The sequence below is a fragment of the Coccinella septempunctata genome, chromosome 4 (assembly GCF_907165205.1).
Source record: "Coccinella septempunctata chromosome 4, icCocSept1.1, whole genome shotgun sequence".
Taxonomy (NCBI): Eukaryota; Metazoa; Arthropoda; class Insecta; order Coleoptera; family Coccinellidae; genus Coccinella; species Coccinella septempunctata.
In genome coordinates, this window is record NC_058192.1 from 29,953,353 (window position 1) to 29,965,569 (window position 12,217).

General features: G+C 36.4%; 1 protein-coding gene across 1 annotated transcript in view; it reads left to right on the forward strand.

Annotated features, from left to right (window-relative positions):
• The first annotated feature begins 783 nt into the window (after window positions 1–783).
• The window catches only part of LOC123311873 (phospholipase A2 group XV-like), a 38,173-nt gene continuing 26,739 nt past the window's right edge, over window positions 784–12,217 (forward strand). The window contains exon 1 of the mRNA XM_044895983.1: window positions 784–1,326. Coding sequence (XP_044751918.1) covers window positions 864–1,326 — 463 coding nt within the window. The 5' untranslated portion in view covers window positions 784–863. The remainder of the gene's footprint in view (window positions 1,327–12,217) is intronic.

Consider the following 12,217-nt stretch of genomic DNA (forward strand, 5'->3'; position numbering starts at 1 on the left):
CTGGGGCAAATCCTCACAAAGTATCGCAATTCAGCAAAAGTGACGCATTGCAGTTGTATTTATTCGCCCTAAATTTGAAATATTGAAGCTTGTCTGATAATCTTCTTATGAATATCAGACATCTATATTAATAAAAGAGGATCTATGGTTTACTTCAAATGGCTTTATTGTTCAAACGATCGCACCAAATTGGACAATTCTTTTTATGATGAGTTTATTATTGTTAGGGCAAGGTTTATATAACAAAATATTCCCAAAAAAAATTGTACAGAACAGAAAAAAAGGCATTCCTTTTTCTTACGACCAATCGAGCAATCACGATGAGTTAGTTATTATTATCTACCCTAGAAATAATTTAAATGGCAAAACTAGGTTTGCCGGGTCAGCTGGTCTGTAATAAACAAGAAAAAACTGCTGTAATTGTCGACGTTTTCAACGTCCGATTGAGTAGCCTTGGTAGAAGGTTTTGCCCGACTCCTCAGTGGCCTACCCTGCCTGGTGATTTGAAAAAAAATATACGTAATGTTAACAGAGAACTTCATCTGCTTAACTTCCGTGCCGGAGTGCCTTTCGGCCTGCGAATTGATTGTGAATGCAGCTTTACAATCTTTACATACAGACATTGACAACTGTCTTTGTTTACATACGATCTCGGATCTGCGGTCACGTGACTTAAATATTCGTCCGCTCTCGGATGGTATTGCCGAACACGGTGTGTGATTAACTAACGAGTTGAATCACAGAACATGAATTAACCTTTGGTTAGATTAGATGAACCATCATAGACAAATACCAGAGACAAAGTACAAAGAGGAATCTTTGGTACGCAAACGTATGTGTTCTGTGAGTTGCTTCAAGTCGAGATGACAGTGAAAGATAACCTGAAATATTTTATACTGTTTACATTTTTTATTCGTTCAATATGTGCAAGTTTGAATCCAGTGATCCTGATTCCTGGCGATGGAGGATCTCAAATAGATGCAAAATTAAACAAAACCACATCAGTTCATTATTTGTGCCAGAAACAAACAAATGACTATTTTAACATTTGGTTGAATATGGAGCTACTGGTCCCCTTTATTATAGATTGTTGGATTGATAATATGAAGCTTATTTATAACAATCGAACAAGAACTACTAGAAACAGCGATGGAGTCTATCTTAGGATACCTGGTTTTGGTGGTACTGAAAGTGTTGAGTGGCTAGATCCAAGTCATGCATCCACTGGTTCATATTTCCACCCTATCACTGATTTATTAGTTAGTTTGGGTTATCAGAGGAACATTACAGTAAAAGGAGCACCTTATGATTTCAGAAAAGCTCCAAGTAAGTATGTGGCAGAGACAAGAGGTGTGGTGGATATCCACATATCCTCTGGTAGTTTGTAGTTTCTGTTAGTGAAAATATGATTTATGCCCTATAACAGATTTTTTTTATTTGCAAAACAAAATGTTGCATCAACTATTCAGGTTATTAGCAACACCGATGATGTACACTGTATAGGGTACTCTAACGATTTGTCGAAATCAGCTGACCCTTCATTGCCGTGGGGCACACAAAGCTTTTTATTATCAGTGTAAAGAGACATTTCTTAGGAAGTTATAGTCTAATCACTAGAATCTAACGTGGGGAAGAACATTTTTTTCCAAAAACATGCACAAAACACAATACTCGACCAAAACAGCATGCGAATTAATGGAGGGAAAAGCTGGTGTGCCCCACGACAGCGAATGCTTAGCTGATTTTGACAAATCGTTAGAGTTCCCTATATGGCTATAGAGGTTAGTGTTCTTATAACCTTACAAGATTGATCCGCACTTAAAATATCTGGAATTGTGACACTTGAATATATATTGTGGTGTGGCATAGATCGCATCTCGAAGGTGATTCACGTTTTAGAAGGTGACCATGTGTAAGGTTTGTATGACCAAGATGGAGACGAGTCACTTTAATTTGGTGCTGGTGATTTGTTGGAAAACATTGCCACTTTTTGTGAATTGTTTTTATATCAGTGAGTTTTGATTCTCACTGAGACCACTAGGTTCTAACTGTTTGCTTAATGTATCACTTCACATCTGCACTCACTAGTATATTTGATCTCAAATTTGAGTTAATAGAGATTGCTTTGCGTGCTTATCTGTCTGCTTTTTCATTACCTGATATGGCAATATGAGATGGGAGCCAGAAAAGGACCACTTCTTTGTCATTTTGGTTGCTTATGAAGAGTAGACTTTTGATGTCTTGAGTTGTTTGGTGCTTGCCATATAACTGTTTCTGTGAGAATATTGAACCAAGCGAGTAGGTAACGATTACAAACTTTTTCTCGGTTTGGAACTTTTCAGATAAAATGCTTGTGTCTGCACATAAACTATTTGAGAACTCCTGGTCTGACTGGTCATCGCAGCTCCAACTACTGTTGATGTTTTAGAGGCGTCTGTGTAAATGTGATGGTAGTCCTGGTAGTTTTCATGTATGTAATTCGTTAAGCTTAGCTTTGATAATGTGAGGACTGGTTTTATGCTTGTCGTGTCTTGTTTGGGTTGTAAGAACTTTAAGTGATAGTGATTGTTTCAGCCAAGGTTCTATGTCATAAGTGATGGAGGGTATATCTGGTAAAGTTAACTGTAGGTGATTACGGTAGGATTTGAATCTTGCGTAGAGAGGTTTTGTTGTTCTGGGTCTATTAGTGAAAAGTTATCTGAGGCTTTTCTTGTCAGTGTAACAGCAGACTGGGTTGGAGATGTTGGTTGAAACAGAGGTAAAGTTGGTTAAGCTTAGTAACATTCTTCTAGACGCTAAACTAGGCTCGACTAGTTCCTATTGTAGGCTGGTAATACGTGTTGTTCTTAAAGCTTCAAGGATGATACGGAAAGTAGAGTTTTGAATGGTTTCCAGGGGTTTCAGTGTGGAATTACACTCTTATGAGAGATTTATACATAAGCAGCAAAGTTGGATCGTCAGCACCCCAGTTTTTATACGACTCTACTTTTAGGATATTTAGCCTCTTCTGGCAGTCGAGAGTAAGCTTGCTTATGTATTCTTTCCAGTTTAACTGCTTTTTCATATGCATTCCTAGAAATTTTGTAAAGGGCAGGCATTGCAGTTGGTGACCATGAATTAATTGTTAAGTCCATTGTGAACACTTCATTATGTTTGGAGAATGTAGAATATGTTTTAGAGCTGGAGAAACTGAAGACAGTTTCGTTGAAGATGTTCTTCCAATAGTAGATTCTGCAGCATAGGTAATGACCTGTGTGAAGTTCTCTACCGCCATGTTGATGTCGTCTGCTGAGGTGCATGTAAGTAGTCATTTTGCCACTTATCCCTCAGGGAATTTGCTCCAATCAGCGTTCTTTAACCTCCATTTTGTAGTGGATTGATATTGTGTTTTGGGTGTGATACAGTTATTGTTGCCGATTTTTATTGGGGGGTGATCGCTGTTGTATAGGAATGGTAAAACGGTAAAATCAGGTTGCCCTTCCATCATTCAGAAGACAGAAGTTGAAGTGAATGATTATATTGGAGATGATCTTTCCTCTATTGTCTATGGTAGGAGATCCCTAGATAGTGTGATGGCCGTTGAAATTACCCACAACGATCAAGGGTGTTGGGACTTGGTTGATCTGGTCATGTAGTTCTTGAAAGCATGTAGCATAGCCAGGTGGCTCTAGTAGCCATTTATGTTCCATTGAAGTATCTCTCAGCATATCCTTGAGTGGTCCTAGGTTGTAATCCAGGCATGGGCAAACTTTTTGAGGGGAGGGCCAGATAAAATGAAAAATTACCTAGGCGGGCCAAAAAAAAAAAATACAAATTTTTACAAGTGATTAACTTTTTTCGATTTCTACATCAAACATGACTAACATCCTAGAAAAGTAAAAAAAATGACAAAAATTAATTATTGTTCGGTAGGATACGAAAGAGTATGTGAAAAATGAAACTGTGATTGAGCTTCTAAGAATTGTCCATACTCTGGTAGAAATTGGCCGTGATGATGCTAAAAGCTAGTTGGCACTAAAGGTGCCAACAGATTACTCAAACGTGACGTGGGCCCAAGTCATAATGCGCATGATTCGAAAATCTAATATAGGATTTTTTGCGGAAGCGTTAAATTAGTCAGATGCGACGTTGACATGTGTATTCCCACGTTCCCACATTGAACGCTTCCGCGCAAAATCTGATGTTAGATTTTCGAATCATGCGCATTATGACATGGGCCCACGTCACGTTAGAGTAATCTGTAGGCACATTTATAGTCGGTTGCTTACGCTGCTATTCATAGTTTCATAGTGGAAAACACCTGTTCACATAACAATATGCAGTTGTTCCCGAGATATTCATTAAATATGCCCACGATACCAGATTCCGCCCGTCATATTTGGTGCTTCTCCCTCCAATAGTAATGTTGTAAATATTAGTCAAAGGTATTTTGAAGATGATATTTTTGTTGCTCTCATCAATGAAAATCAAAAGGTCAAAAATACTTCGAATTACACAGACGTTGACAACGAACCAAACGAAAATTTTAATGCTTGATTCGTTACTAACCACCACGAGCATAATATCATCATCTCAGTAACCGTGCTGTTGACTGCTATAACTCGAGGTCCCAAGACTCCCAAGCAAATCCAAAATAATTTAGTTTAGAATTGAGAGAACTAGAACACTACACCTATGCTAAGTTGCGCGCAAACTTTGCTAAACTAAAATTAATGTTAGATCCAATAATTAATACCGTTCTTAAAGCTCAAAAATCTTCATTTAGAAGGAAACCGTTACTAAATCGATTCAAACTACGCAGAATCGAATAATTGAATAAATTTTCATGTATTAATCAAACTTGAATACTGCCTTCATGTTTGGAGCTCAGCAACAAACCGTTCGTTGCAAGTTTTGGATTCCATGTATCACTATTTGTGTTCTGTGATGCAGTCGTTGGAACATCGAAGGAGATTTGGCGACTTTTGCTTTTTCTGGGGATTACAAGAAATAATGCCAGCCGCTGCCAGATGCACACGCAGTACTAAGCCTGAGCCTCGAGCACAACTCTATGCAATTTGAATAACAAATTGGTGGACTTTTATTTGAGGGATTCAGGGCTGAAGTGAACCAAGTCCATGCAGCCTAGTTTTGAGATACATGACATAGAAGTTGTTTATCACCAATTAATTCAAAAGTTACTTCTTTAGATTTGTGTAAAGTGAATGTAAGCATATGCTTATATTCTAACCTAAGTCATGTATCCCAAAACTAGGCCGCATGGACTTGGTTCACTTCAGGAGCTATGAAGCCCCTATTTATCAGTCCTTCTTCCACCTAATACGTTTCCAGCTAATTTGTCGTCTTCGATGTATAATCTTCAACATTTTAAGATGATAACAAACAGTACGCAACTTACGCTTTGAGACAACTCGGTATTAGGTGATATTGCTATTCCTTATCAGGCGGTCAAACTTAGAAAACAAAAATACTGGTGATTGTTTCAAAATCTTGACGCGGGCCGGATTAGACTTTCACGTGGGCCGGACCTGGCCCGCGGGCCGTAGTTTGCCCATGCCTATTGTAATCTCTCACTAATTTGGTTTGGTTCTGCTGACCGTGGATGTTGTCAAAAAGGTCTCATAATTGTTCATTGTATTACTGAGTGAAGGTGTGAGGGAAATTTTGCATTTTTCTTTTTCTTATGAATGTTTAAGTTTTGTAATGCAGGTATGGAGAATTGTGGGGAGTTAGTTGATGAAGATTCAGGTGGAGGACTGATTGTGTCTGACATGATTGTTTGTAGGCTGACTGTAACCGGTTTTTGTTGTGAGCTTATCCGGTGCTTTCTGGGATATTGAGAGTTATGGAGGTGCTAGTGTTTGGCTTTTGTGGGGTTTCCATTATGTCCATTTGAGAGTTTATATTTTCATTGTTAGAGTATGTTAAAGTAGAGTTTTCCTCCGTTGATGCTGTGTATGTTTGTTGCATGTTGTTTGTTGTTACCTGACATTGTGCTGCGCGATGCCTAGTTTGGCGACACTTAAAGCAGGTTGCTGTATCCTGTGCTATGAAAATACGGTATGAAGTGTTGTCATGACTGATGATAAGTGAGTCAGGAAGATTCAGGTTATGTGGTTGGATGAATATTTGTCTCCTAAAACTCAGTATGTGACTATATTCTGGTAGGGGAGCATTAATTCTCAAAGAGGTCATGGGTGGGGCAAACGTTGGATAGAATAATCCTTTCTGCGGGAGATAAGAGTTTCGTGGCCCTTATTGTATCGCCATTGATTTCTCCAAACTCAGTCATGAATTTTTCGACGATATTTTCAGTGGAAAGATATATGCATATTCTGTTGTGTTATGTTTTTTCGTTGTATCGGTGATCCAAGAGGAATGAGGTAATCTTGAAGTGCAGGAAATATCATAGCCTGTTCTTTACTGGGATAGATTGGTTGATTTACTATGTTTGAGTAGGTTTTCCTAGGTTGGGATGCTGAACTGCTGTACTCAGCAGTATTCTGAAGAGGGATTGTTGGATCCATAATTTCAAAATTAATTATCCTGAATTCATCGGGCGCTGAGTGCGACCCTGTTCATCTGAACAGAGCGTCGCGATAAGACCTATGTATTGAATAGACCTATCATTTGATGTCGTTCTTTGTTGTCGTTTACGAACAAAGTATTCTTGTAAATCAGTAAAATTACTTTTTTCTCATAAAATTACTTAGTTTTCGCACTACACCGGCTATTGGTTTGTAATCACTTCATCAGGAAGATCGTAATAATAACGGTAGAATTTGAACGGAATATCATAAAAAATTGCAGAGTGAGGTTAAGGCAGGTTACTCCGATACTTGCCGTCACCGGACTCAATAACAGATTTCCATGATTGTTTATAGGTTTAATTTCAGACTTCTTGCAGCCATAATTATTCCCATCCCACCTAGAATTTTTTTGTGCCGATTTTTTCTTTCATGCAGTTATGAGATAATAAACCCATTGCTACAAAGTCCAATCCCGAAAAATTTTCAATTCGGGAGTTATGATTTTCCTAGAATTTCATCTAAATTCAGGAGATATAATAATCTCATGAAATGTTATATATCCTCATTGTTCAGCACTTAATTATCTTGATCTAATTGTTGATTAATTTTATCAATGTCTACAAATAATGATATTTTCAAGTAGAAATTTTTTTTTTTTGGTCCCAACGCAACGGGAACCAATGCTCGAAATAATTCATTTCTATTTGCATCCAAAATACATCATTTTTTTCAAGAAATATACTCAAAACTTTGATTTGTTGACTTTTGCTTGGGACAACATTCAAATTCTTCGAAATTGACAATAGACAAACCTACAAAAATCAACAAAATTTTACTGCATTCTAGAAAACAAATCTGCAAATCATAGCTGCTGAACTATTATGGCTGTATGCAACGTTTGATTAAACGAAGTTAAAGCTCTAAGGCCCGTTTGCACCAATCCCCCTTAAAATGAGTACTTAACTAAGCGTAGTTTAAAGTTAATTGACGCTTAATTTTATTACCAGTTGCAAGACTACGGCTTAACAAATCTTAAGTAAGGGGCCCTTAAGTTTTGATATCTAGTGATATTTCAGTTTTTTATTTTGGTGCAACTTCATTCTAGTCCAATAAATCCTTTTCATTGGTTGGCCAGTTGCCGATGAAAGTTGTCATTTCATTAACCTAACTTTATTGTCCTGTCAGTCAGTGTCAAGTAAACTATTATATTATTATCAAAGAATGACAACTTTTTGTTGCTGAATTAGCATTATTATTGATAATGAAATTGATTGTCAAATAAAAGGTACTTGTCGTTATTAGAAAAACCACAGCAGTTCTGCAGCCAGTTTATGAGTTCAACAAATTATTTCAGGTTAGAATCCCGCCCTTAAATACCTAAGTGGTCATTACAGGAGCGCTTAAATTTAAGGCTAGCTTTAGCCATTTAAATGTCACTTAACAGTTGGTGCAACGTAATTTAAGTTAAGGGTTCATTTTAAGGGACACTTAACACTAAGTGCGGGTCTAAGACGTTTAAAGGTAGGCGCACATACATCGGCATCGGACGGACGGCACGGAGGGAAGGGTCGGAATTTTTATGAATTTATCGCACATGTCCTATCGGAATCGCCGGAAGAATAAGTTAGTTGCGAATGTCCTCAAGCGGTGAGAAAATAGCGATTGTTCTGGAAGAAGAAAATTCTCTAAAAACCAAGGATATATAGGAAAGGAGGCGCAGGTCACCAGTTCGTCGGGAAACTGATGACGCCATTGGACGTTTATGTCAAGCTTAATTGATAGAACTGGTGCAGTTAGCAGTGGCGTAGATTATCTGGACGTAAATTGTGTTAAAATAATCGTTATAAAAGATCAACTTTGTCGTTAGTGAGTGGGAGTTAGTGAGTGTCGAGAACACTTTCAAAAGTTACTGATCCTTGATAAATAATTGAGGTTCATTTAAAAAAGTTTCTGATCTTTGCTTTTTAAGTTTTGAATTGGAGATTTTTGAATTTGGTTTTGATTTCACCGAGAAAACACTAATAATGCTAACACTAACTTGGCCACATAAAAGAATCAAGGTAAAAACAAAGAAAAACGAGAGCAGGTAGACTCATACCAATTCATAACAACATAATGGAATATTATATCGAAAAGAGGGGTTGAACTATGTAGGGATGGTACAGACGACCTAGAAATGCACAAAAGCAAAGCATATTTCGCACTTTCTCGCGTATTCAGATCACGAAACCTACAAAGACAGATAAAGACGAGAGTCTACAAAATAATAAATTATTAGAATGATTGAAACGTACCCAAGAGAAACATGGGTACTTACTAACGAGAAGATCAACAAACTTGATATTTTTGAGAGAAAGGTACTGCAGAGGATTTTGGGAGCAGTATAAGATCAGGGTGCGTGGAGGATAAGATACAACGATGAACTGTATCAATGAGGGCTATTGCGTGTGAATTGGCCGCAAGAGGTGATAATGTAGCGTGAAGTCCCCATCATAGACTGAGTAATATGATTAAGAGGAGACTTTCCCGCCATCCGTATAAGGCGTAAAGGGGAAAAGACTACCAGAATTTGGGGTGTTAGCGGAACATTTGAACGATAAGTAGAAGTTATGAATATTATAATAGTTTCCACTTACTTCGAAAAGATGGCAGCACTCAACAAACATCTTTTTTCAATTTCACCAGGATACGAATTGTAGCCAAAGGAGATACAATTTGAGAAATTTTTTCATGTGGAAATTCATATAAGAGATGTTTGCATCTCGGAAAGTTAATAACATGAATTCATGAATTGATAACAGATTTTTGACTGGATTATGATAATTCGAATATAATAATGGATAAGGTCCAAATTGATAAACACTGCACAATCGAAATTTTTATTTTTTCCGAATATTTCACACTGTTACAAACGGAAAATTATCTTTGTGATAGTATATAGAATATAGTATCGAAAATTCATTACTGACAACAGAAACTGACCGGTAATAAACTCGAGTAAAATAGAATAGAATAGAATGTCTAAAAAGATGGTGTATACATTAATTAGTTTTTTTTCCAATTTTGAGAATATGGGATATGTTTCGTTTTTCCCACTTCTTTAGGTAGCGCTATTAAGGCCAGTTTGCACCAATCCCCCTTAAAAGGAGCACATAACTAAGCGTCGTTTAAAGTTAATGGACGCTTAATTTTATTCCCAGTTGCACGACTGTGGCTTGATAGAATCTTAAGTAAGGGGCCCTTAAGTTTTTATATCTAGTGATATTTCAGTTTTTTATTTTGGTGCAACTTCATCCTAGTCCAAAAAAGCCATTTCATTGGTTGATCGGTTGCCGATGGTCGTTGTCATTTCATTAACCTAACTTTATTGTCCTGTCAGTCAATGTCAAGTAAACTATTAAATTATTATCAAAGAGTGACAACTTTTTGTTGCTGAATTAGCATTTTTATTGATAATGAAATGGATTGTCAAATAAAAGGCACTTGACGTTATTAGAAAACCCACAGCAGTTCTGCAGCCAGTTTATGAGTTCAACAAACTATTTTAGGTTAGAATCCCGCCCTAAAATACCTAAGTGATCATTACAGGAGTGCTTAAATTTAAGGCTAGCTTTAGCCATTCAAATGTCACTTTACAGTTGGTGCAACGTAATTTAAGTTAAGGGTTCATTTTAAGGGACACTTAACACTAAGTGCGTTTGGTGCAAACGGGTCTTATATATTGATGTCGAGATCGATATACTTAAGAGGGTAAAAGACTTTCGTCTGATTATTGAAGAAAAAAATTTATTCAATTATAGGTTTTTCTCTTCATGAAAGAAACTAGGAAGAGTCAGTAATATACAAAAATACGATAATAAACTATAATTATAACTGGAAGAGATAGAAGGAATTTTGACACTTTTTCTTCAAAGAATCCTTTATTTAGAAATTCGCCGACGATAAACATGGATGCAAATATTAATAATTTTTACAAAAATTAAGATGATGAAAAATATTTTGGTATATACATCTATCAACGGTAGTGTCCGAATATTATTGAACCTAACTCTAGATTTTTCACAGGATATAGGAAACGTGGATGGTCCAAAAACTAAACCCAACTAATGCCATTAGTTGGGTTAGGCATTAGTTGGGTTTAGTTTTTGGACCATCCACGTTTCCTATTTCATTTCCTGAGATCATAATTCTAGATTTTTCACAGGATATAGGAAACGTGGATGGTCCAAAAACTAAACCCAACTAATGCCATCAGTTGGGTTAGGCATTAGTTGGGTTTAGTTTTTGGACCATCCACGTTTCCTATATCCTGTGAAAAATCTAGAATTATGATCTCAGGAAATGAAATACCGGACATTGAACCTAACATCCCTTGGTCCAGCTAGCTTCCAAATAAACTCCTGTTCAGAAGCCAAAGAAAATAGTTTCTTGTACTTCGATCGAACTTTCTGCTAGAGAAAACTTGATGAGTACTTTGGGATTAAACATTTTTTCAAAATTTCATAGCATATAAAATTTATTACAAACTGATGATTTATGGGTTGGGTCAGAACAATGATCATGTAATCTATGGTTAATTTAATAAAAAATCCTTTTAATCCTTATCACAATATCAGTCAACAAAAGAAATAGTTTTGAGAACAATGGTTGTGCTACTAAACATTGTTAATAATAACAAAAAGGAATTCGTGCTTTCAGTTCGAGTTTTTTATTTTCGTAAGAACCAAGCGCTTTTCAAAACGAAAATGTCATCATTAGGGTTCTCCGTCCAAGCAGCATATGAGAAGGGTCAATTAATGTAAAATAGCCATACAGAAAAACAGTTGATTACCAAAGTAGAAACATTAAGGACCGTCCACCGAATGCGAAGTTGGGCGAAGCTGAGCGTTTTCAATGCTAAATGACAAGCTATACTTCATTCAAATTTATTTTAGCAGTCGGTTGGCCATGAAATAATTTTCTCAGGTTTTTGTAACTAGAACGGAGTAAGGTTGGCACTCATGAAATGTCGTTAAGAATTAAATTCTCGCCCAGTACTAATTGTGTGATTATTGACTAAAAACTAAGTTGTATAAAAATGTTACTCAAGCGAATAATTACGAACCTTAATTTGGATAACTCTGTTTGCTTTTCTGTATATAAACTGTACGGTTTATTTATGATTATATTCTAATGATTTACTACTAATCAAAGATTCTCTCTGATGTGTTACTAAGAACCAAGCACACACAAGACTGCACAAGTGCAGTTCCTTCTTAAGAAAAGATACATGACCACGCCACATTAGATCATACCTTTGGATGTATTCTTTTGGAAATAATATCCATCCTGAAAGTTAGTTCCTACTAATTTTTTTGTGTGTTTTCTTTGGCAATTGTTGATTGTTATTGTGATGGGGGTGAAATGGATTTTCTATTTAATTAACCACAGACCAAATCATCATTGCAGCAGCATCATCGCCATGACCCAACACATCATTTATCAGCGATTATTGAAAATATAAAAGGTTTGGATAAAATTCCAAAAAATTTCTACTCTTTAAATAAGATCAAGTGTTCTTTAAATTACTTGATTGAAGAAGTACAAGCAAACCTATTTCTAAATAAAAACAAAAAGTTATTGGTACTTTCAGTGTGGAGTTTTTTATTTTTGTAAAAACCGAGAGCTTTCAACACTAATATGTCATC